This window comes from Neodiprion lecontei, chromosome 3 (assembly GCF_021901455.1).
Source record: "Neodiprion lecontei isolate iyNeoLeco1 chromosome 3, iyNeoLeco1.1, whole genome shotgun sequence".
Classification (NCBI taxonomy): domain Eukaryota; kingdom Metazoa; phylum Arthropoda; class Insecta; order Hymenoptera; family Diprionidae; genus Neodiprion; species Neodiprion lecontei.
In genome coordinates this window covers 11,661,869-11,688,911 of record NC_060262.1, presented here as the reverse complement: position 1 = coordinate 11,688,911, position 27,043 = coordinate 11,661,869, and the positions used below count along the sequence as shown (strand labels likewise).

The 27,043-nt window shown below is 45.0% G+C and overlaps 1 protein-coding gene across 1 annotated transcript; it reads right to left on the bottom strand.

Annotated features, from left to right (window-relative positions):
- Window positions 1-18,026: 18,026 nt before the first annotated feature.
- Window positions 18,027-21,430, bottom strand: LOC124293422. Its single transcript, XM_046734272.1, has 2 exons — window positions 19,964-21,430; window positions 18,027-19,865 (listed from the first exon to the last, which is right to left on the bottom strand). Exons 1-2 carry the CDS (start codon window positions 21,428-21,430, stop codon window positions 18,027-18,029), a joined length of 3,306 nt encoding a protein of 1,101 aa, XP_046590228.1.
- Between the last annotated feature and the right edge of the window lie 5,613 nt (window positions 21,431-27,043).

Here is a 27,043-nt window from a genome sequence, read left to right as displayed (position 1 = left end):
GAAAAATCGAATTTTTACTGATTTCAATATGTCGTACCGTTTTTAAAAATTCGAAACAGTCATAATTTTATCGAAAATTGAATGAGGAATTCAAAAAAAATAGTTTCATAATTGTACCGTAATCGTAACATGGTTAAAAATTAAAATTAAAGAAAAAAGCTAGTTTTTTTCAAGGATCCTATGAACCGATATAGCTCTGATTTCATTTCCCAGAAGCTACTATCACCCCCCAAAACATATTCGGTATCCAGATCAATCGATTCATAAGTTTCTGAGAATAACAATTTTTCCTGATTTTCAGTATTTTTCGATTTATTCAGAAACAGTAATGGATAGAGATCTGAAACTTGCAGAATAAAAGTACCTCGATAGTACCAACATTCCCTGAAATAATGAGCCTGATACCCTTCTGGGGCCGATTCGATATACTTGTCGGCCTACGGCCTTTAGATTTGCGAACTGTTTTGTCACTTTGTTAAGTTTTGACTTCCGGTTAATAACGGTTTTCAAGTCGTGAATATTTTTTAAGAACAGATCGATTCGCTGTTTTAATTCTGCTTTGTTTAAAGTTATCCTCATGAGAGCTGAAGGTGTAAGACTATCTTTCTGACCTGAAATTCCGACTTTTATAGCCGTATTCCTCTCACGAGGCACACAGAGTCCTTGAAAAACTTCTAGAAGCTACCGAAGCTAACCCATTTTGTACAGACGGTGGACCTGGTTAGATGTTACAGATTTACGTTAGAACCTTCCAGAATTCAACTTCGCACCGCAACCCGTTGTCGGCAGGCCACTCACCGTCAAGTCGAAACTTAACGGACGATTCCGAGTATTGTTTTCGTCCGGCGATTCCGAGAATCGTTTGTCGACATGTAGTTCGTTCAAAGTCAGAGCGGGTCTTGCAGAATTCAACGTCGCACCGGAATCCTTTGACCGCATGCCGCTCAACGTTGAGTTGAAACACGTCGGACGAATTGTTTGTCAGCCTAGATTCGTTCAAAGCCGTTGCATGAGCCTCCCAACGTCGTACCTTCGCCCTCGAAACCTCTCGATCACCGGAGAATCTTCTCGATCCTTCTGGAAGCTCTCAAAACCTGACACATGCCACGATTCTCGGGCGAACGTTCGAGGATCCACGGGGTCCGCTTAAACATGATTTTCTTCACTGACAAAGAGCACAGTTTACCCCACAAGGGGTAATACCACGCCAATTTGAGCCATTTTTTACCAACGATCATGGTCATTTAGAGGATTTTTTACCGACGATCATGGTCATTTGGAAGATTTTTTACCAACGATCATGGCCGTTTGGGAGATTTTCTTATCGACGAGCGGTCGGTAGAGCACGTTTTATCTTACGAGAGTGGGGGTAACCTTCAAGGGTTTGCGTCTGGGATGCACGGATAGGCGGCTTGGTCGGTAAGGAAAGTGTTTGTATCCAGAACCGGCCTTGTATTGCTACGACTGTCTTACTCGTTTGAAGTTTCTAAAGTCCTACCGCAGCGATTAACTCGAAGGAATTCCAAAAAATTCAATTTGGCAAGACTTCTGGTCACTCTTCAAGGGTTCCTGTTAGAGCGCGATGCCATCTCGCATGTGACTTGTACGTCGTCATCAGATATAGATCACCTGATAGAAGTCCTCTTTACATCTCTCTTAGATGTACTTAATATTCACGCTCCTTTAATAGTCCGATCAATTTAGACATTTCAAATTACAAAAATTTCGACAGAGCTGAATTTTGGTAGAGACCTTGGGTTTACCATTACAAAGAAAAAGAAAAAAGACCCCATCGATACCATGTGTGCTAAGAGGGTTATTCAAGGTTAAAGGTTAAAATTTTCGGTTTTTTTGATTTTTCTCGTTAACAGTTAATTTTATCAAAAAAATTGTTCAGACCAAAATTGTAGATCATAAAATTATTCACAAAAATGGTCTCAATACTTTTTTTCCGAAGAATTATCATTTCTGAGATATCGCGATTCTGAAAGTCGAACGAGTTACATTCTATGTAATATGCATGCATATGTCACGGATATACATGGTATATGTAAAATATACAATGTATACATGGTATATATACATAGTCTACATATACTATATATATAGTACACATATAGTATATTTACTGATATACATAGTATATATACGGATATATATTTAAGTTATAAGCGTGACTCTTATAACTTAAAAGGGTTGCGGAAATAATAATTCCTGAGTCTCAACGACTTGGGTCGATGTAGAAACGATACTAAAACATTATATTAACACCAATCACAAATAATTACATAAATAATAACAAAAATAATTATAACACTTATAGTCACCTAAATCAACAACAATGTCGGTTTTGACGATCGGGATTGTAGGCTTAGTTGACAATGATGAAAAGAATAATTTACAATATAATTTACAATACTAGGGGCTTCGCCCCTGCGCGCTTCGCGCGCCAACCCCATCTCGGTGCTACGCGCCTCGTTGTTCGGCGCTTCGCGCCTCACTATTTCCTTACGCATCGTCTAGCAGACAGGCGAATTCCTTCATGTTGATTTGATGACAGGTCTGCACTTGCTGTCCACTTCAATTCCTTCTGTGCTTACTTTTCTTTTTTTCATCAATCTAAGCTTCCATTCGTTGGTTGAAAATTGGTGTTTCTTCTCTATTGATATCGATCTATCTCCTTGACTTGCTGAATTATTTTTGCTACCGCTCTGCCCGTTATTTTCCAAAATCACCTTCTTCATATTATTTTTTTCTCCATATTTGTGTTGCTGTTCACTCCGCAAAACACTTCTTTCTCTTGTGGCTAACATAGATCCTGGTGGTCCTCTTGCCTGGTTATAGGAATATTTGTTTATTATTATTCTCTGGCTTGTTTGATTATTCGCACTTACAATTTTATTTTCCTTTTTCTTTTGTGATACGTCCGACCATCCACCGTCTCCATCGCCTTGTCTGCTGGTTGAAACTCCTCCTTTCTGTTCGTTGGTTGAAAAGCCAGTACGATATTTTTTGTTCGCTTCCCTATATTTTCGCTGCTGTTCTCGTCGTCTAATTTTTCGCTCTTCTATGTCCATCACACTGGTTGGTCGTCCTCTTGATTTATTTTCCAAATCAATAATCATAATCGATTCTTCTAATTCTTCGACACCCTTCGTTGAATTATTTTTACTACCGCTCTGCCGGTTATTCTCCAAAATCACCTTCTTTATATTATTCTTTTCTCTATATTTGTGTTGCTGTTCACTCCGCAAAACACCTCTTTCTCTTGTGGTCAACATCGATCCTGGTCGTCCTCTTACCTGGTTATACGAATATTTGATGGATATTATTCTATGGCTTATTTGGTTCTTCGCACTTACAATTTTATTTTCCTCTTTCTTTTGTGATACTTCCGACCATCCACCATCTTCATCGCCTTGTCTGCTGCTTGAAACTCCTCCTTTCTCCATTTTCATCGTAAATCCTGGCTGTCCCTTTGACTGTTTGGTGATATATTTACATTTAATATTATTTGATTTTTACTTTTTATACTTATTACTCACTATCTGAATTTTATTTTGGTTCTGCAAGACATCAAAGCGTCCACTGTCTCCGTCGCCGGTGAAGAGTAGCGAGAATTGTGTTTCATTTTGTGATCCGATCCGGTGTGGATGAATCTGTTCTTCGCGATACACGATTAAACACATCTTAAAAATGTCCGCAGCTGCATATATTGCATTTTCATTCATATGTGATTTGTAATCACCAGGTGACCTAATCACAGCACCGTTTGACTCATTACCTGTAATAAAACCCGCAAATGTAGACCAATTATCCACTATATTTGAAACGATACTCAGTCTCACCTCTGCGTGTCGATCTTGAGTGCCGTATACACAATACGCCAATGCGCGAAAAAGACAATTCCCGTCGGGAATCATCTTGATAATTTTTGTTTGCATGGTCATTTTTTGCGCGTCAGAAACAGATACCTATAAAGATATTTGTCAAAGACTGTCATAAACAGCCGATGACAGCTGTCAAAGGGTTTGCTAGATGCTTTTTGTTTTGTTTTCGGGATCTCACCCCACCGCCAACTTCATGCGTATACTATTGTTATTATAATCTTTTTTTACTATTGTTATTATAATCTTTTTTTTACTATTGTTATCATAATCTTTTTCTACGTTCATTTGTTTGAAACTTTTTTATTAGATAGAGAGATATTTTACAGAGCATTCACTATGACGCTAGTGGATGTCTCGAGCGCCTGTCAATCACTCCCCTCTCTCCCGAGGCGATGATTCCGCGATGGTCACTCTTGGTTATCCTTTCCGTAACCCGTTCAGCGTGTTTGTTGTTTTTCATGGATAAGTTTGGGTAAACAGGCCACAAACTTACATATATATAGTATATGTATGTATTAGACCGCCTCAAAAAAAAAAATTTTTTTATTCGATCTGCAGCTTCATGCAATCATAGTTCATAACATAATATTGAACCTCGTGAGAGGGAATCGCCGTGCGATTTTTTAAAGAGGTGTCGCATCGAAATTTTGTAATTCCTATTTGATTAACACGTAAGAAATCTAATTCTGACGGGTGGAGAGAGATAATAATTTTTCTATGCAACGAACGGAACTCTTATAGTAGCGCTTGACAGTTTATATTATTACATAAATTTATGAAATTTAAAAATTTAATTAATTTTATAAAGCATTTTTACTTATATTAAATGTCCAACTATATATATCCTACTTGATCGACATACATACATATATACTATATATTGTAACGTGGCATTTCTTGCATGCATGCCCGCTACAAGGTGCTCCCTAAACCTTGGGCGGAACCCAGGGATAAGGGCTTCAGGGATCGGGTCGCGAAATGATAATAGAAGAGCGCCAGAATTGGAGTCACGCATCCGAGCTTCGACAGGGACGCAATAGCGAATCACGGTGGCGATATTGCAGGATTTTGTTTTTTTTTTCATTTTTGAGTACACTGGCCACAGGCCAGCGACCTACTCCGGTGCCGAGGATATTTCGAGGCGAGGCGAAACCGCGACGATCTTGCGGGAAGGATGCCGAGGCTGCGGAGGGGGAGCAAACGCAGATCCCTGCAGTGCGGGAATCAAAGGCGGATGCGAATCCCGATGGCGCCAACGCGCCGCAGCTTCCCCGCTCACCCCGCCGGCTCCTGACCAAAGCAACCGCGAGACACCGGCTAGCGACGAGGGAGCACCACCCCACCCAACCCCGGGACACCGTAGAGCTGCGCGGAAGACGACATCGCGATCTAGCGTTAAGTTCTGCGCCGCGAAGCGACGACAGGTGCGCATCAAGTTGCCCAATCTCCGAAATCGATAATGGATCGATTGTTGCGCATTCTTAAGGTTATGACGTGACGAAGAGATTAGCGTGACAAGATCGGAGTTACGGCCGATCGGCCATCGAAAAGACACTCGAGTTATGGCGACCAACCGAGGTTGTAGTCTGTTTGCGAATTAGAGTAAGATTCGTGTTTCTAGTTTGTCGATACAAATTTGTGGTTGCGAGGAATATTTGGCTGGCGCGAATTACGAGGGAGTTGGGACATTCGTGCATTGGATGTGGAGCGGTAAGCGCTGTTAATATTCTCGCGGAAGAATTTCGAGAGGCAATAAATATCGGCTTGTCGAGGAACGGATAGCCATCGAGGATTTGCGTTATCGAAAGTGCTCGAAATTCTTTGGCCGATACCTCTGCTTGGTGATCGTAACCTGAGTTGTGCGTAAGAAAGTAGAGTCACGGGTTTGAGTCGAGACACCATTGGTTGAAATTGATTGCAACCAAATTCCGTTGCACGGGGTCACGTCGAATCAATTAAGATAAAGTGTCATTTCTCGTGTAGGTTGCGAATCGTCAAAGGGGGAGCGTTCGAACTCGCGAACCGCGTTACGACATCGCGGAAGAAGTTGAACTCGGATGCGTGGTAATGAGTTGGCCAAAAGTAGGAATAAGAAAATAGGAATTAAGGTAATAATTAAGATTGAGACCCACGCGGCCCGTGCGACCAGATATAGTTTGTTTCTCTGCCCTCGAGCTTAGTAGTCAAGGTGATGATTAGCGCGATACCGTAGAGGACGATCGCGGTCAGCGCGGCGGGTCAAATTCTGTTTCGGATTTTGAGTTATTGTTTATTGTTAAGACTGCGACTAGCGCTCGTAGGCAGTCGAAGTTATCTAGATTTAGTCATTTTTTTTCTCTTGCTATTATATTATTTTTTTTTGGTTAAATCTAAGTATTTGAGTTTGAATCGCGAAGAGCGAATGGTGAATTATTACTTCTGTTGTTTTGCGCTTTGAATCGCGAAGAGCGACTGTTGAATTATCATTTCTCCGGTTTGTATTTTGAGTCGCAAAGAGCGACGTTTGAATTATTAATTTTTTTAATCATTTTTCTTTCGTATTATCGTTGACTGGAAATATATTATTTTGATTCTATCATAGCTTGGTGAAATAACGGGTTGGTGTTGCGTATCTCACGCTCTCTCTACCCAAAAATTATCCCTCCCCTATCCGTGGTACTGAGCTACCGAGCATATTGTCGCGGCATAGCGCATTAACGATTTCGAGGAGTGCTGATCACGCCAGGCGCCCAACAACCTTTCGCGATATTTTCAGATCCAGGGTACATCGTGGACGACAAATTATTGTGCATGCAGTAAGTTCTTGGTCATCTTCTCCGAGTGGCTGAGGTGAGGGAAAAATCCACGTCACAATACATACTATAATATATACTATATATGTATATGTATATAGTCGTATAAGAGAAAAAATGTAATTTTAACATTGACAAACTGACTCAAAAATAAGTAAACAGAATATTGTGACTTTTACTTGTTAGGTAAACAACCAAATAAAAGTCAGGGGGGGGCAATGTGAGGTCAGATAGTACGGTGACATGCCAGACGCGGCTTTCGGGACGACGATGATGTGGGGGACGGCATTCGCCGTAACGCGGGAAAGACTCTACGAGAAGACGCCGAAGGAACAACATTGATTCAATACCTCGTAGTCCTTATTTCTATTATTCTTGGACGATTTTTACAAATAAGGAAGAGTGAAAAGCCATCCACGAAAGTGAAAACTGCTAAACCGACTTCAACATGGATAAACAGAACCACAGCTAAGTAAAACAAAAATAACAATAAACAATCGGTGGTTTGAAGAAGAATAACATTCATAGACGCATTGGGATAAAAAGAAAAACAAAACATTTTGCAGTGAACATTTAACGCATGAAAGGACGTGTGTGAACCTAGCATCTCATGTGCTGACATTTCATAAAAACATGGTTGTTCCTGTAGCATTCCTGAGAGTTCTATAGTTCCTAATAGTTTTTATCAATAGTTCTAGTGAATTAATACTTGAAAACTAATTTTAGGAGAATGAAATGCTAGCGGCCGGAACCTAGCATTTCATAAGTTAAAATAACGATTTCTATATACCACAAACGAAATCAAACAAATTTTACGAGAGTTCTTTATCATTTTCGAATGATTGGTAAATACGTCTTACATTTTCCACTGTTTTAAGCGATGTTTTACCACGAATAAACCAAACCAGACCCAAAAAAATGACATACTGGCGCATATTCCAATCCAAAAGGTGAGCACGGAAGATATTATGGTGGCATTTGCTTTTTCCAACTACGAGGCGAAGATTTTCGGCCTCCTGAATTATTTATGTCAGTTGTTTACGACAAATAAACCGAAGAAGACCCGAAAGTGAAATGCTGGTTCGTATTTCAACCCAAGAAGAAAGAACGGACGATATCATCGAAGTACTCGCTTTTTCCAACTACGAGGCGAAGAGTTCCGGCCTTTATTTCAACTTCCCGTTTTTCTGTTTACAGCGAAAAAAGGAAGTTATTGTGATCACCCCGAAAATGAAAAGTTGAGTTTTCAACGAATCTCCACGTTTTGAGATCTACAAAATCATCTCCGACCATTTTCAGATGGACGCTGTGTGTGTGTGTATGTATGTATGTATTGTGACGTGGATTTTTCTGCACCTCGATCACTCGGAGAAAATGACCGAGAACTTACCTCGTACACAATAAATCGGCGTCCACGATGTACCCTGGACCTAAAACAATACCGCGAGATTTGTTGGGCGCCTGACGTGATTAACACGCCTCGAAATCGGTAATGCGAAATATCGTGACCATATACTCGATAGCTCAGTACCGCGGAGAGGGGAGGGGTAAATTTTGGGTAGAGAGAGATGTAACACAAGTAAGCCAACGCGTGATGTGGCTAAATTACTATAAAATTCCAATGGTATATTTCTCATCAGCGATATTACAAAAACAAAAAGAAATAAAAATAAAAATAAAAAGAATGATAATACGACCACGCGAGTCGTCCTTCGCGATTCCAAATACAATGTTAACTTTTATCTAAACTAAATAAGAGAGGGAGAAATACCAAAATAAAAAAAAATAACACAAAAAGGTGAATAAATCTAGGAGACCTCTACGGCCTACGTGCGCTAGTCGCCGTCTTAATAATACCCTAATTCGTAAAAACCAAAAACAAAATCGGACTCGATGCGCTGCTCGCGACCGTCCTTTACAAAATGGCGCTGATCGCCAACTTAGTACTAACTGGTACTGCAAACAAAAAGGGAAAAAAAAATAACTAAACTGAGGCGGGGCTCGTCGCAACACCCGCGATCCTCTTCTAAAAACGCATAGTTTTATCAGCGCGCACCCGAGCTTCACTGTCTCGGCGACGGCGGGACGCAGTCGCGAATTCGAATGCTCCCCGCGACTGCTCGCGACCTACACGAGAACGGAGGGTGTATCGGATAAAGTAAAATGACCCCGTGTAACGGATTTCAATTACACTCAAACTCGAGGCAATAATGTCTCGGCTCAACCCGTGACTCGACTTGATCTCCTGGATCCCCCGAAATTAACGCTACTCCCTTACGCGCAACTCAGGCTACGGTCACCAAGCAAAAGAATCGACAAACGAATTTCGAGTACTTTTCGACACGCCAACTCCAAAATGGCGATCCTTTATCTGATCAGCCTTTACTCAATTACTCTCGAAATTCGATCGCGAGAATATCAGCAGCGCTTACCGCTCCACATCCAGTGGACGAACTCCCCTACACCCTCGTGACGGTTCATCGTCCTCCTCCTCGCAACGAAACAATGTCTCACGGGCACAAAACCACCGCAAACTCTAACTCAAAAAAAAACAACTCGACTGCCTTGTTCCCTCGCCAGAACTAGAGTGATCTCGGATGGTCGCAACGCCGATCTCGTCGCGCTAATTTTTCGTGACGTCATCACCCTAAGAATGCGCAACAATCGATCGATCATCGATTTTGGGAATTGCGCAACTTGCCGCGCACCTGTCGTCTCTACGCGGCGCAGAACTTAAGGCTAGATCGCGATGTCGTCTCCCGCGCAGCTCTACGTAGTCCTGGGGTTGGGCGGGGTGGTGCTCCCTCGTCGCTAGCTGGTACCTCGCGGTTGCCTTGGTTGGGCGTAAGCGGGGCGAGCGGGGAGGCTGCGGCGCGCCGGCCGCCAGCGGGAATCGCGTCCGCCTTGGATTCCCGCGCTGCAGGGATCTGCGTTGCCTCCCCCTCCGCAGCCTCGGCGTCCTTCCCGCGAGATCTTCGTGGTTTCTCCTTGCCTCGAAAGATGTTCGGTGTCGGAGTTGGTCACTGGAGGGTAGCCGGTGCACTCAAAAAAAATAAAAAAAACAAAAGCCTGAAATATCTGAGTCGCAATACTCTATTTCGTCCCTGTCGAAGCTCGGGTGCGTGACTCCAGTTCTGGCGCTCTCTAAGATTATTCCGCGACTCGATTTTCTAGACCCTGATTCCGGGATCTCGCCCAGGGTTCAGGGAGTCTCTTGTAACGGGCAGGCCTAACCGAACTGCCACGTTACAGTATATACCGGGACAATCTCTTGAAACTATACATAAAATGCGCATGCGCCAAATAAGTCAATCTTATTGGTCGGTGAAATCGCCTCGCGACGATGTTTTCGTCTGCTGAGGAGGGGATCAACGTACACAAAATGAGACAAGACTCAAGAGCTGTAAATCTCGCGTACATAAAATCGTGGATTGAGGTTATGTTGCTGTTATTTTTACGTAGCGTGAATTGTTTAAGAATACTATCGTTCAGCAATACCGTGGTCGATATCGGAAAATATTCAACGGACGCAAATATCAAATGATACAGAAATTGGATGTTATTTATTAAAAGAAAAAATCTGAAATTCAATGTGAAATGTCACTAACAAGTGGGAGTCTGGACAAACAGAGGTAGGTAAGTAAAAGCAATGTTTATTGTGAACAGATTCTTTATTTACATAAAATTGAAAATGCGTCTCATTAACGATTTATGTTTAGTGCATTTTATTGGAAATTAGTTGTATCCAAAAATACCAAAAGATCCAGTCTGATAATAATAGCTTCTAATATTTTCAGGTACAAAATAATTCATTGTCAAAGTGGGACTAAATTTGTCAGGCATGGAAGCATGTAGGTAAATTTCTAATCACGTGATCTTTGACAATTACACTATTTTAACATGGATTCAATGATAAAAATCGTTTTTTTTTCTCAGCAGGCTCGAAGTTTAAACTTTGATTAACACGAGGAAAATTATGCCTTACCTGATGGTCAAAACGTTTAGGTGGCAAGGATCCTGGTTTTTCGAGCGCTGCAATCATTATAACCATCGAACCTGGTTGTTCCGTCAGACATCAGGTGCCAGAGTGAATTTCATCAGACCATCGCCACCTTCTTAACATCAGTTGAGGCAAAATTGCAGAGCGGGATATACTACAGATCATAATCGCTGAATATCCCATCATTTCACTTTGATCGAGCCAATAGCGATAAGTTTGTTACTTAACCGTTGCCGCCAATTGGTTCTACCAAGGAATCATTCTGTGCACCATTGTAATTCGCGCTGAAGCGCCGGTTTATTTACATCTTTGTCCTCTGGAATGGACCTGTCAAAACGTGCGTTCTATGTTTTGTATTCTGCCGTTTTCTTAATACGGTCAACGAACGTCGAAGTATCAGTCGCTTCGCATCCGCTCTTCAGGAAGAACAACTGTGAGTGAATGACTATGAATAATGTACAAAGTGATACGGATAGCGAGGGTGAGGATATGTCTAATGATGTGCCAGCTGAAATGCTCGCTGCAGCGAAGGAAATAGCATTAAATTCATTGCCGAACATTTCCAAACAAAAGTACACAAAAGTGTACAACGAATTTAAAAAATGGCGCAGCACAAAGAAGACAACGTCATTCGCCGAAACTGTTTTACTTGTGTATTTTAATGAAATGTCTACGCAGTACGCTCCATCGACACTATGGGCTAGATATTCTATGCTAAAAACTACTATGAAAGCATATGATAATATCGATATCAGTACATATACACAATTGCTAGGATTGCTAAACAAGAACAACTCGGGGTATAAACCCAAAAAATCCAACGTATTCACCACAGCTGATGTGTCCAAATTTTTTAAAGAAGCACCAGATACTCTGTATCTTGTAATGAAGGCATGTATACATACATGTATATTAATTTCTGTATAGCGACACTAGTCGTGAATTGAAAAAATCAAGCTCAGAAGTCTAAAAATTCTTCGAAATTGATTGCGTCACACGTAAAATTCGTTTTGTTATTAGAAAACTTAATATAATCTCTTTTATAGGCGTTACTAGTAATGGAAATTTCCGGTGCTTGTCGAAGGGAAGAACTGTCTAACTTATGTATGGATGACGTAAAATATCATGGTACTTTTTTGTTCGTAACGTTGCAAATAACAAAAACTAAAATTGTGAGAAGATTTACGGTAGTAGGTGAATTTTACAAAATAGTGAAAAAGTATATGGAAAAACGCCCAAACAACTCCAAAACAAACAGATTCTTTTTGACATATAGAGCAGGAAAATGTGTGTTACAGCCTCTTGGCATTAATACGGTTGGAGGCGTACCTCAAAAAATTGCAAAATATCTTCAAATAGAAAATCCTGAACTCTATACGGGTCATACGTTTCGAAGATCGTCTGCTACGATACTAGTTGACGCAGGAGCAGATATAACAGTTTTGAAAAGACACGGCGGGTGGAAATCGAACACAGTCGCAGAAGGATATATTGAAGATTCCATGCAGAACAAAAAAGCAATCGGTCATTGTATTGAAAGTGCTATACCGTCCGGATCAAAGAATTCGAAGCGCTTGAAACTCAACGAAGATACGAGTATAGCAGAAAATGAAGAATCATAAATTTTTGATAATACGTTGTATCCAAATCCGTCTGAAAATGCTCATGTATGTACTGATACCCCAAAAGTAACAGTGATTCCTGAAACTCCTAAAGAGTCGTATGAAAATTGTAGAAACAGACTTGATATTGGAAATAATCAAACAAATCAGGCACCAGAAACCATTAAAAATGTATCTATAACCACATCAGAGTCATTAAAAAATATACCGTTTCATTTTGTAAATTGTAACGTTACGATAAATATTAATAATAATTGAAAATAATAAATAAATCAGATTTTTCTTAATTTAATAAATTTATAACAGTTCTATAATTAGTTTTTTTGGGGCGGGGGGCTTCGCCCCCCCGAACCCCCCCGTCCCAGCGCCCCAACGCTACCGTTCTATACGTTTCAATTATTCAAAATAATTGTAGTGGTCGAACTTTGCGCAACTTAATAGGAAAAATAGTATACGATACTCGTGCGCACGTAGGTAATCCCGAACGACCTACTTTGCGCAGTCGTATCGTCATGTACTATTTTCTTGCCTCATAATTTTCATCAGTTATAACTGACAGGTCCAGCAGTATATGCGGGCTGTACACGAATTGATCCTCCAGAATATTTTTGCACTTTATGCAGGTTCTTCTTGTCACCAAAGCATCATCGATAGCTTCTTGCATCATATGAAATCCGTCGTTCAACAATATATCAACGTTAACAGAGATTGTAACGCAAGGATGACTGTTTTGATAGCCGCAACATGACGAATTTTTTGTACAACTTGGCTGTTGAGCAAAAAGGTAATCGGCCAAGTGGCTAACATTGCAATGAGCATCTAGACGCGTTATTGTCCTAGTGAACAAGATCTTTGCATCTTCAAACAAGTTCAATTCCAACAGAATATTAGCTCTTTCCACGTAATGTTTGGCATTGATTTTCTTCTTTTTCAGCACTGTGAGAGCCAATTGAATGATAGGACTTGAGGATGAGGCAATTTCATAGTGGTAACTCTTGTGACACGCAATACCACTCAAAATTACTTGGAATATCGAATTTAAAGGACATGTTCTAATGACAGAAATGCTTTTCTTTTTGATAGTCATGCAACCTTTCAGAAGACCATTTTGAAACATTGGTAGCTGTGGATTGCGTATGTCCTTAATGTAACCCCATACTGGGCATTTGTCGAGACATGTCTGCTTGTATCTTTTTTTGGGAATGGGTTCTTCATCAGTTATCTTATCCATATGAATTTTTTTAGCTTCATTTCCCCAATTTTCGTTAATATACCACTGCTTAAGGGGTTAGGTGGGTTTCAAACGCTCAAAATAGGTACATTTTTATGAATTTTTTTTTATTTAATCAACAGAATATTTCATTCCATCAATTTAACACATAAAAGATACGTATTTTATAAGTAGTTTGTGAAATTTTCATTGAAAAATATTGAAAATTAAGGCGTGGACACGTCGTCTGCTATGACCCCTCAAAAAAAGTTCTCTCGGCGTAGTCAGGATAACTCATGACAGATTCATCTGAAATGCAAAAAACAAAAATTTTCTGTTAGTAGATGTTTAAAACTCGTGCTTGGACGAAGGAAAAAAAAAAAACAAAAATTACATTTTTGGCGGCGTTGAAAACAAAAAACCCTTATTTTGAGTAAAATTTGCACCCTGCATGGCCTTGAAAAATTACTTGGAATAGAAAAAAAAAAATTCCTTCGTTCAAGCACGAGATAATGTTATTTTGAAGAAGTGTGCAAAATTTGAAAGAGATCGGTTCATAAGTTTTCGAGAAATCGTGACTACCGATTTCAAAAACGTAGTTTCGAGAAAAACGCGATTGAAGATTTCCAGAATAGTAGCCAATAATCGTACTTACACCGTATAATGATGCAAACCCACGATTTGTCCACGTGCCATCACCTGACACGGTAACATCTGTCGTATCTTCAACATTATTTTCATCACACGTTAATTCTTTTTCTTGATTTGCAGCAGACAACCTCCATATACCTGCGTCACGCTTGGTTATAGCCTGATGGGTGAAACATCCAAAGGCTACATCTCTTAGAATATGACTTGGATCGTTTTAAAATTTCAAAGGAATATTCTCAACATATTCAATTATAAGATAAGCAAAAAAAAAATTCGATTTTTTGAAATCTTGAAACCCACCTAACCCCTTAAATTCAATATGCGTGCTGGTCTGGCGGTTTTCATCGATAGTGAATGTTCAAGCATTCCCTACAAGACTGTTCGTAGATTCTATTGCATTTGTGTCCGATCCAACTGTCACTGAATGGTTGACAAGTTGTTGTTTCGAAATAATATGACTCCCATCAATCTCAGATAAGAAATCAGTGCCATGATCTTTATTTTTACTGAAATCAGATTCTTCGAATTCGTTCGCAGAAAAATAAATGTTAGCAGGTAGGTCTGATTTTTTCTTTGATTGCCCTCGGTTCTGGTCGCTAATTGTTATCCTATCGCCCTCGTTTGATGCAAGCTTTACCTTACCATCTAGATGCTCGTTAATATGTTGTAAAACGAATTTATCGGGGCGAGTTGGTAGGATGCCTTTCAACGATCTTTTCATGTCAACAATCTCTGCTTCTATGGCAGAAGATGTAGCAATAATTTGACCCCGTTTGAAGTGAGGTCGCATTACACCGGTCCACAGCGATGCGTAGGGCATAAGTTGTTTTTTGAATTGCTTGGCGAATTCAGGATCGTTGCAACCGTTTATTATACTTCCGCTTTTCGATTGTTCAGCAAGATTTTGTGCGGTGCGTTAAATTGTATCCGCCCACATTTTCCAATCAGTATCGGAAGCATGATCGTTCTGTGAATCATCGTCTCTATCTTGATCGTCTTTTTCTTGGCAGCCTTCATTAGCCAGTCCATCGCAGTGATCTTCTTCGTCACTTAGAGATGTGCCACGTATCACATCGTTTATCAATTGTATTCGTATTTCAGAATGTACTGCCACGTTATTATTCGTATAACCAATGAATTCGCTCAAAGATACTACGAGTACTTTTTTTTTTCAGCGGTGAAGGGGAAATCTTCAAAAGACATCCGGTTGTTCAGGTGGATGTCATCGGATAGTGCCGGATTTTTACCGGCTAAAACCCCTCCGCCGCTCATCACCCAGGACGAGGCGGAACCGCTTTCGCATTACTTCACCTCGTCCCTGTGGCCGGCCTGTTCTCCTGGCCTCTCGCCCACACGCACAGCGTGTCTTGCTGCCGGCTCGCGGAATCTGCTGTCACAGCAGTTCCGACCCAGCTCATGCTTATTTACCTACTTAACTAACTACCTGCTACCTGCTAACGCAGTTGCGTTTATTAATTTTGCGTTAGTATGCCTTATACTACCTTAGTTCACCTATAACGCAATAGCGCATCATGTTAGTATACTTTATACTATTCCCCACCCCCGCGCAATAGCGCTTCAGCCTATGTTAGACAGTAAGTGTTAGCACTCGCAACACGTTGGTTTACTATAACCTTAATCTCTACGTCACTTATTATACAATGCTGCTCCGAGCGTAGTCAGGTCTCCTGCTTGCCGCAGCCTGTGGCCCGCCGGCACGGAATTTTGCTGACACAAGCGTTCCGCTTCGGCATGTTCCAGTTTCGCTTCACTGTCGGCTTGACCCACTGCTGGCGCGGAATTCGCTGACGCATTGTTTTGTTTCGCGCCAGCCTGCTCGCACCTGTCGTAACTTGAGTCACTTAAATTTATATCACATTTCGCTATACCATTTAATTAATTGTTTTGGTATTTTTCGCATTGTCACTTAAGTCGGTCACTTGTCACTCCTGTCCCTTGCAATCCCTTCGGATTAGTATCCCTGCCGTAACTCCTCACCAGCATGCTGCTCGCGCTTTTGTAGTGGCCTTGTCCCCTACCGGTCGTACTGCTTGGCCTGACCTTCCTTGTCAGCCTCCAGTCAGACCTGGTGACCCCATCCTCAACGGTGGTGCGATAGTGCGGGAACATTCGTTCATGCTCCGCCGAGCTGTCACATTAGCAGCTGGCGCTGAACATTATCCCGACCAGCACCACCGCGTCACGCCAGGGGGGTTGCATTTTCAGCGGGCTGGTCGAGTTGACCAGCTGCTGGGTCCCCCCATACCGTCTCTTTAAGTAGAGGATGGCCCGGTTATTACCTAGGTAATTTACATCACCGTAGGTCATCCGGACCGTCGCTCCCTCCCCCTCTGGCCTGGTCGCCGGAGGCCGGGGCTCCCCTCGTCTGATCTGTCTGGCCGCGTGGTCGGCCGCCAAGTCTTCCACCCTCCTCAAAGTGGCGTCGATACCACCTTTCTCTGGGTGCCCTGTTTCGTGTTCCTTCTGGTCCTTCAGGTCCTTCAGCAGGCCGCCGCTGCGGAAGCACACCGTGTGTGCGTATGATAGATCACACGCGCACCCAGCGGCCCCCCCCCCCCCCCCCCCCAGCCTGCCTACTAGTCTGGTCACCTGCCTGGCTCGTCGTCCGGGTTGGCCTCCTTGTCTCCTCGTCCTTTCGGCCTCTTCCTTCTCTCGCAGCACCCGGCCTATAAACTGGGCGGTCGCGTTCCATTTTTCCGGGCTCTCCAGCATCGCCTTGGCCAATTCAGCGATGCCTTCGACTTGTCCCGTGGCCTTCCTCATTTCCTCCCTGAGTTCCCCCCAAGCCGGGCAGTGGAACCAGGTATGGTCTGCATCATCGTTGGGGTTGCTGCAGTGGTGGCACCTCGGTGTTACCTCCTTACCTATTCGTTTGAGGTACTCACCGAAGCATCCATGGCCCGTGAGGCCCTGGGTGAGATGAAAGTCCATCTGGCCGAACCTTCTGTCCACCCAGGGTACCACTGAGGGTATGGCTTTCCTTGTCCATGCCCCGCTCTCCTCTTCCGACCATTCCTTGTCCCACTCGATTAAGGTCCTCTCTCTCACCTCTTTTCTAAGCCGGTTTCTTGCGGCCTTGCCCAGTCTTCCCTCCGCCTCCGCTGTCGAGATTGCTTTTCGCTCATTCACCAGGAAGTGGAGAGGGATCAGGCTGGCGAGCACCATCACGGCTGCTGTTGATACCGTGCGGTACCCGGAGACTACCCTGAGGGCACAGGTCCTCCCCGCCGCTGCTAGCCTCGCCCTGTTCCGGGCGATCTCGAGGGCGTCTGCCCACACCGGGGCGCCGTAGAGCGCCACGGAATATGTGACGCTGGCCAGCAGCCTCCTCCTGGTGTAGGCCGGACCACCTACGTTGGGCATTAGCCTCCCTATCATGCTTGCCACCCTCGTGGCCTTGTCCGCCGCGCTCCGGATGTGGTCGGCAAAGTTCAGTTTGGCGTCGATAATGACGCCTAGGTACTTGGCACTGGCTACCGGTTTAACCCTGTGCTCCTTGACTTTGATCGGGTTCACCCTTAGCTTGTGGCGTCGGGTGAGAACCACGATCTCGGTCTTTTGCTCCGCCAGGTTCAGGCCTCTGTCCGTCAGCCAGCTTAGGGCAGACTCGATGGCCTCCGTGGTCTTCAGTTCCAGCAGCTCAGGGGTTCTTGCCGTTATCACAAGAGCCACATCGTCCGCGAAGCCGATCGCCTTCACTCCGTCGGGTAGGGTCATTCCGAGCAGGTCGTCGTACACGATGTTCCACAGTAGGGGGCCGAGGACCGACCCCTGTGGAACGCCAGCCGACAGGAGACGCTCCTGTTCTCCCTCGCTCGTGTGGTACAGAAGCCGCCTGTTCTACAGGTAGCTCCCGACCAGCCGAAGGAGGTACGTTGGTATGCCTTGTCTCCTTTCCATTGCCTCTAGAATGACACCATGCCCCACCGCGTTGAAGGCGTTTCTGACATCCAGAAGTGCCATCAAGCAGGGGGTTGAGGAGCGGCCGCGCCTCCTGCTAGCTTTGCTGGCGATCTCCACCACTTCCGTGATCGCCTGCACGGTCGACCTGCTCTTCCTGAACCCATACTGGTTGTCTGCAAGTCCGCCAGATGCATCCAGCGCCGCCTCCAGCCTGGCGTAGACCAGCCGTTCGAGCAGTTTCCCGGTGGTGTCGATCAGACTGATCGGCCGGTACTTCTGCGCTATCCCCGCCTTGGTTTGTCCCTTAGGTAGTAGAACTAGCCTTTGTCTCTTCCACTGGTTGTGGAAGGTACCGCTCGCTAGGCAGGCGTTGTAGCCCCTCAGGAATAGTCCCGGGTCGACATCGACCGCCACCATTATAGCCTCGTTGGGGATCCCATCGGGACCAGGGGCTTTTCCCCTACTGATCTTCCTAGCGGCTTCGACCAGCTCCGCTTCCGTAAACGGTTGCGGCGGGTCCTTTGCGGGCTCTGCCCGGCAAGGCCTTTCGAAGTGGGCGTGGATTGCGAAGAGCTCGTCAAGGGCCCTTTCCACCACCTCTGGGTCGTCCGGTTGCCTGGAACCACCTAATTTCCGGGATACTAACTTATAAGTTAGCCCCCAGGGGTCCTCGTCGACCGTCCTGAGGAGCTCTTCCCAACATCTGGCTCTACTGGCCTTTATCTCATCCCGAAGGGCGTTCCTTGCCGCTTTGTATGCGCCGGTTGCTGTGGTGGTTTTCCCTCTTGCCCTCCGCCGTTGCTCCTGCCTTCTGGCCCTGATACACTGGGATCTTAGGGACGCGATCTTCTCATTCCACCAGTGCGTTGCGGTTTTGCCCTTGGGTGGTCTCCTTTTGGGCATTCCCGCATCACAGGCCTTTACCACGGTGGTCATCAGGACGTCTATCTCGTTTCCTGCTGCGTCCGCGCTGCGCTGCTCCTTTTCCCTTCTAAGGAAGCTCGACATCGCGTCCTTGTCCAGCTTCCTCACCATCCATCCTTTCTTGATGCTGCCAGGTGTTCGAGCGTGCGACCTGTCACTGGGCTTCCACGTCATATAAATATAGTGGTGGTCGCTCAGGCTTTCGTCGTCCAGAACACGCCACCCCGTCACTTCAGCCGCCACCCCTGGGGTTCCTGCCGTCAGGTCGATTACCGACGTGGCTCCCGTGCTGGCCCTCTGCCACGTTGGGGCTGTACCCTCGTTTACGGGAATGAGGTCTAGCCTGGCCAGGAAGTCCGCGACCACCCGACCCCTCTTGTCCCACTTGCTTGACCCCCAGTTTGGCGACTTCGCGTTAAAGTCGCCAGCCACAAGGGTTTTGGTGCCCACCGCTCTGACCGCGCCCTCGAGGTCGTCCAGTTGCCGCTCAAATTCCTCGATGGCCTCGTTAGGCGAGTAGTAGCAGTTGAAGATGGTTAGCCCGCTTACCCTCGCCCAGACGTAGCCAGCGCCCTTGCCACCCGGCTCCGGGTTTCCGACTAACCTCTTCGTCCCCAGTATGGCAGCATCTCCCCTCGTATCCACCGCCCAGTTTCCCTGCTTTTCCGTGCTGCTGGGCTTCGAGACTATCAGTATCTCAGCCCCGTGCGCAGCGGCGGTCTGGGTCAGCAGGTCCTGGGCCGCACGGCTCCGGTTAAGGTTTACCTGGAGTATCACTACTCCAGGTCCGCCCCCGGGTCCCGTGGTGGCATGCCTCCTCACTCCTGGCATGTTGTGGTGGGGAACTCGAGCCTCCGCCCGAATGATACACCAAGCGTGGTGGGGGAGAGCATTACTGCCGCAACCCCCGCCGTGCCCGTCTCCCGCGTGGCTGGTGTGCTGTTGTTCACCTTCCTGGTGGCCCTCCTTCCCTGCCGGAGCTTAGCTTTCTGCAGTTCCTCCTTGAACGAACTGCAGCGGCCGCTCCCAGAAAAGTGATATCCTCTCAGACCCCGGTTCTTGCAGGTCAGGCACCTCGGACTAGATCCCCAGCACTCCTTCTCCTTGTGCCCCTCCGTACCCCACTTCCTACAGGCGTTGGAGTTGTCGGGCCCAAGGCACTGCGCCGCGTGGTGCCCGTACCCTTGGCACCGGTGGCACTGATCTACCGCGACCCTCTCGCGAATCCGACAGACGGTCCACCCTATTTTGATCTTAGCTAGGGCGATTAGTTTCCGGGCAGTCCGCTCTGGCATTTTGCACAGCGCGGTCTGTGTTCCCCGGAAACCCGGCCTTAGCCTTATCAGTTCCACCAGAGGGGCCTTCAGGGCTTCCGACAGGGCCGCCCTGACTTCCCCCTCCGTGGTTACCTCGTCCAGGTCTCTGACCTCAACGACCATGGACGGCTCCAGGGCCGAGACCTTCGCCTCTCTCCCCAGAACCCCCCTAACCGCCTCGCTCAGAGCCCGGGCACCGCTAACGCCTTTCACTTCTAGGAGGACGTCACCCCCCCTAGTCCTTTTTACCGCCGTGACATTGGCACCGGTCTTGTCTGGGTTCACGCCCCCCTTGATCTTTTTGAGCACGTCGGCGTAGTTACTGCCGCTTGCTACTTTTATTAAGACCGCATCGGGGCGGACCGGCTTCCTTTTGGTCTCACCCTTCGGCTGGCCCTTCGGCTGGGCCACCGCTGGCGTCTTCTGTGATAGCTGTGACAGCTGTGATAGCTGGGGGGCAGTAGTGGCGGGTTTGGTCGGCCTCTTTGGGCGGCCTCTCCTCACCACCTCGCTCCAGGCTGCCTTGCTTCCCTCCTCTTTCTCCTCGGGGCGCGGCCTTTTTTCCGCCGCCCCCGCGGATGGGGAAATCTCCTTCCTCTTCGACGTCGCCGCGTCCTGAACAGTTTCCTGTTGTTGATGCTGCGATGGTTGCCTAGGTTCTCTCGCTGTCTGGGTGGCCTTGTCCCCTGCCACGCGTGGAGCCTTGGCCGCTGCCAGCTCCTCCTCCATTTTCTTCCAGGCTCTTTCGATCTGTCGGCAAAGTCCTTCATGCCCTCGAGAAGGACAATCAGGGACTTCAGGCAGTCCCTCCCGCTTACCTCCGCAACGCTGCTGGTGGCGCTGGGGCAACTCATCGTCCTTGCCCTTTCTTTGGACATGACCTTGGGGATCGCTCCCTTTGGTCCAGACGCGTCGGCCTTCGCCTTCTTTCTCGGTGCCTCCAAGTCGACGAGGACTAGCGGCGTCTGGATTGGCGCTGGCTCCCTCGTCTGGTTCTCCATCCTGTTGGTCCGCTTGGGCGGTGGTGGTGACCTTCGGAGGCTGGTCCTTCTCGCGAAGGGGTCCGCCTCGAAAACTTCGAACTCCATATCTTGGTTGCATTTGTTTGTGTTTGTTTTGTTTGATTAAGACATATTAAGTGTTTTAAGTCTAACGACGGTTCGGCCATCATGGCAGCTGCACCGCGGTGCAGCATCTGTCCCCGCCGGAAAGAACCCTAACCCCGTACTCGCACGGAAGCTGCTTTCAGCTTGTCGGGTGGTCAGCCCTATCCATGCGATCCCCCCCACCCCCCTTTCCTCTTTAGGGTCTTCCGTCCGGAGGATTCCCCTGTCAATCCGAGCCAGGGTAGGCCCCCATTCGGGTAAGACCTTGCCGGAAATACCCTACCAGCTTCGGGTATAAGGAAATACTGATCAGGTAATCCTCCATACATGCACCCGAGGCCCAAGATTTAACCCTCCGATTAGCTCCAGACAGCTGCAAATAGCGGTTTTCCCACATCAAACCTGCGGATTCCTAGGCAACCACAGGAAAGATACAGACATATTTTACAGCCCTGGTCGGCGGATTACTAGTCCGGCCTTGACTAGTCTCGGAGGAATATCCTCAGAGGTCCCGACCACATCCTATTCATTCACTTCCCATTCATCCCTCGCCATTCCCTCACCCAACCTCAGGAGGCTGGGCCGGTTGTGCTTAGTGTTAGTCGCTCGTCCAGTCTCGCCTTTGCCGAGGGACTTTGGAGCCCTAGTCATTGGGTCCACTGGATTCATTGCGACCGCCAAGCCCCTACACCACGACAAGGTGACAACCGACGTAGGGGACTACGAGTACTGCTTCGAAGAAGTCAGCCAGGGTTCTTAGATCCGACATCTAATAGGCCTGCGCTACGCAACGCTTGAAGAAATTACGAAAAGCGGGACCTCTACTATGTAAGCATTTCCACCTACTCACCATGTGTACTAAGTGACTCACATCAAGTCGTATATAAGTTTTTGGAAGTGTACTTTGATGTAGTACTGCAACGCCATAGCATCTCTGCAAGTAGTCCTGAAGATCATAGCACATACCAAAGACTTTGGCAACTGCGATTAGAAGAGCCCATCCAAAATCTGTTACTACGATCGACGGAATAGGTGCACCTTTCGTGAGGATATACCACACGAAATAGCCTATTGCTATAGCAGTTTGATGCGCCGATATCATTTGAAATACCGGAACACTACCTTTATCGATAATGACCATACACTGGTATAAGAATATTGCTGGATCGTGCTTTCCTTCTCGTTTAGCAATCCCACCAGTCGCAGCAATAGTGAAAATTACGTCAGAATTTTTTTTACAGCGTTCGGTATAAATCTGCTGTTGCTCCGGCGCGCAGCGTCCAATAAATGCAATAGAATTTTTCAAGGCCTATTTTATGAACAGTGTCTTGTAAATACTTGTTTTTTTTTTTTTTTTGTTAAAATAAAAGAAACAAAGAGGTGAATTCGATGGACAGGCTTACAAAACAATATGACGAGAACGATGATAAATATGACATTGACTCTCCATTGAATAAATCAAATATAAATAAAATATAAATGAAATATAAATAAAATATAAAAGAAATATAAATATGGTATAAATAAAATGGAGATTAAATATAACTAAATATATAAATAACATGTAATACCTCTTTAAAACCTGTCCATAGTCAAAATAATTAAAAATTACACATTCATTCAAACATTCACAAATAATAATATAATAATATTTATTTATTGTTTCAAAGACCAGTACAAGTCTATAACAATCAGTTAGATAATACAATACATTTTAGCTAGAGTTTGCAAAATACAATAAAATAAAATACAATAAAATACAATAAAATAAAATTTACAAAATAAACCAGCAATTAAGAGATACATGTATAAGTAAGTAATAGCATGGCCGGGCAATCAGCAGAGGTGACGACTTGGGGATTATTCATTTAAGCAGAAAGCTCTGAGGCGGCAACATTGTTGAATATAGAAGAAGGTATTTTTAATCAGTGAGGTATCACTGCTATTCAGGAAATTCCAGCGGAGATCAGTTGGAGTCACTGCAGAAGTCACGAACGGTTTGCGATAGGGCTCAAAAATTGGGCAGTTGAAGAAGAAATGCTCGAGAGTATCAGGCTGATTAGTGTTACAGATGGGGCACAGCAGTCCTGGGTTGAATTTGTAAATTGTCTGGTTGAATGCTAGGCGGAAATGGTACTTGCTGGCTAATCTAACTTGCAGGAGCGCTTTAAGTACATTGAAATTAACTCTTCTATTCAAAATCTCAGCCTTATTGCCAGCCACAGGTCTTTGAAGTTGCAGTTGTAGGTAGTGTGCGTTATTCGCTCTTCTCCGGTCTTCTTGTAGAAGATGGTTTTTGAGTTTAGCAAGAAAGTTATGCTTAAAGGCTTTCCAAGTTTCTATCTCAAGTTTTTCAAGAGCTGGGATAAGTTCTGGTGCAAATTTACTGATTTGGTTGAGAAACAAAGCGAGCCAGTTATATTGATCGTTGCTGTTGAAGTTACTGAGTGCCATAAGGCGGCGTAGGCATATTTTCGGATATCTATCTTCTTCCATTTCTAGGATTTTAATAATCCAGTTCCACGTAGCTGTGATGACTTGGAGTGCTAGCGGCAATCTACCTAGTTCAACTCTCAGTAAGGCACCTTCAGTGCTTCTTGGCATACCAAAAATTCTCTTAAAGAATTCCACTTGGACTTGTTCGATCATATCTAAGTATCTGATAGCCCAGATTGGTGAGGCGTATATTAACGTTAAGACAACGATGCTGTCAAATAATTTGTTAATACACTCGAACGAATCTGTTTTTGCTTTTATGAGGGTAGGGTGTACAGCACTGAATGCCATTTTGGCTTTATTTATCGCAGCCAATGCTGTCGGTCTGCTAAATCCTGATGTCGTGATTTTTAAGCCCAGGTATTCGTAAGAGTTTGTGATGTCAATTATCTTGTCACCATAATGAAACTGTTTTAAGTTTGCTGGCCTACCACCCCTTCTGCAAACAACAATTTTTGTTTTGTCAATATTGACATTTAACAGGTTGTTGTCACAGTAACGTTTGAGATGATTAATTTTCTTCTGCAGGTCCTATGGCGATGAGGCTTAAATGACCAGGTCATCTGCATATAGAAGCAAGAGAATATCCAGTACACCGTCGATGTTAGTTCCAGCACAGCCTTGCTTTCTCAGGAATTTTTATAAATCAGCAATGAAGATCAGGAAAAGGAGAGAGCTGAGCAATTCACCTTGCAGAACTCCTTCACTTATCTCGAATTCACGCGAGATCTCGCCATTAACTTTCAACTTGAAGTTGGCAGAATTGTAGATATTGCGTAGAAGTCTGACCAGTTTGGCACTGCAGCCGGCTTCGAAGAGTTTTATCCAGAGCAGTTTGTGCTGCTGTCACGTGCGGAGCGGTCTCGCACGCGACGACTTCACCCTCTTTGTTCTTACTGAGGTTTATATTTAATTTTTAGGTGGATTCGGAGGTGAACGTCCTCTACAGGGCGTTCCCTGGGAATAGGTTTGGAAGATTTCAATTATATTGCACCAATATTTTGAAGGAAGCAAAGTAAAAATGTTTAATGAATCAAAACTAAAAGCAGAAAAGGTTCTAAACAAGGAAGCTTACAATATTTTCTTACTCTACTCACGTTCTCCCTCTCTCTCTTTCTTGCTGCTTCGGCCTCGAAGATGCCGAAGTTTACACACCTTCATACACTCACTTACGGACTACACTGCTCTATAGAGTTCGTGGCTTATACGATTGCGCTTATTACTAGCTTCAAAGACTGACGCCGCGACGCGAGATGCTCCGGAATACCGCTTGTAGAATTAGAGGTGTTCTCGCTCTAATCGTCGGTGATTCTAAGTCTGATACTCTTCACACAGCAGCTCTGAAGGAGCCTGGGTTCCGTTGATATCGTTCTTAGCTGTCTCTAACGGGGACTGACTTCGCTCGCTCGTCCGACACCCCTTGGAACGTCGGGCGGCGAGCGAGTTTCCGCTGAATTTACAATTTCGAACAAAGGCTCGCCTCGCAACAGTCATTCTCGAAGCGCGTGATTTCGCGCTCGCCTCATCCCGGTGTTGGTTACACCCGGGATCTGGCGGGCGCGAAGACGCTGACGTTGCTGGCTGTCCAACTACGCCGTTGGGCTTGGCTACTCCACGAACTGGTTATAATAAAATATTTTGTATGGACTAACTAAAACTATGCTTCCTTGTTTCTAAAGATAATAATAATATATAAAATAATAATCGATATAATCGGTAATATATTACAGTTTTGAGTAAATATGCGGCGCTCGTGACACTGCACCGAGTCAAATGCTCTTCTAAAGTCCACAAATAGCAGGAATTGAGATGCCATGCGTTGTCTCAGTCGACAGTTAAGTGCAGCGAACAGAGTAAATAAGTTGTCATTGCAGCCTCTTCCAGCTCTGAATCCGGCTTGTGATTCAGGTAGTATTTTGCATTTTTCTGCCCATTTCGTCAGTCGTTTATTTATCATATTCGTCAGCAATTTGGCAATGTGATTTATCAAGGCGATGCCTCGGTAATTTAAGGGATCGAGTTTGTCACCTTTTTTATGGATTAGAGAAATAAGAGCCGTAAACCAATGTTCTGGTGTAGTTTCTTCCCTCAGGATTTTGTTGATTAGACATAACGTGTAAAGCTTCCAATTATATGGCATGTTCTTCAAGAATTCATTTTGGATGTCATCTGGGCCTGGCGACTTATTATTTTTACTGCTAGCGAAAGCTTTATCCAGTTCTTCCATTGTGAATTCTTTATCCAGCTCAGGATATTCTACCCCAACGAATGTCGTAGAGTCTGGAGCGATTTGTGGGGTGATCTTGTCGTAGAAGTCTTCCCAATCTCTGAGCGGAATTGGATTAGGCAAAGATTGAGTTCGTCTGACCTCTTTTATTGTTTTCCAGAATTCTGCGGCATTTTTTGTGTTCGCGAGAGCATCTAGCTTTTTTATTTGTAGCTTCCTTTTCTTCTTTTTGGTCAGCTTAAAGTAGTCTCTTTTAGCTCGTCTATATATCTCAAGTTGGGCGTTATTGAAGGACGCAGATTTACAATCAGCAAAGCTTTTTTTAACTAGTTCATGGGCAGAGGGACACTCGGAGTCAAACCAATCCTGTTTCCGTTTCTTGATTTTGTGGTGGCCCGGGTATGAAGTCGAGGACATTTGAGCAGCGTGTGCAGCGCCCGCGATAGCGCCCGAGAGCTTTGCGGCAATTATTTCAACATCTTCTGCCTCGAAATCGGCTGCGATGCTATTCGAGTGTCTTAAATAGTCTTTATACTCTTCCTTCTTTTCCGGCTTCCACTTGAGGCGCACTCTTCTTGCTTTCTTTTCCAAAGCATCCGGCAGTTCGTCTCTTTCGGCTGTAAGACTGATCAGAACTGGGAAGTGGTCCGACGGGTTGTGTTCTTGAATGACCTCAAGGTCTTTAATATCCTTTAGCCCGTTACTGCTGATCCAGCCAAAGTCAACTATACTGTGACCAATATGAGTGCAAGTAAATTGCGCAGGAGTGTCGCTTAATGTTCTTCCGTTTAATAAGATCAGGCTATTATTCTCCAGGCATTCAACTAGCTTTTGGCCTCTGTAGTTGGTGACTGTGTCTAAAGAAACTCTATCGGGGCTTAAATT

Coding starts and splice junctions, on each gene's coding strand:
- LOC124293422 (XM_046734272.1), bottom strand. CDS start 21,430: ATGCAACCAAGATATGGAGTTCGAAGTTTTCGAGGCGGACCCCTTCGC. Junction 19,866..19,963: donor GAAGGAGGGCCACCAGGAAG/GTGAACAACAGC, acceptor ATTCGGGCGGAG/GCTCGAGTTCCCCACCACAA.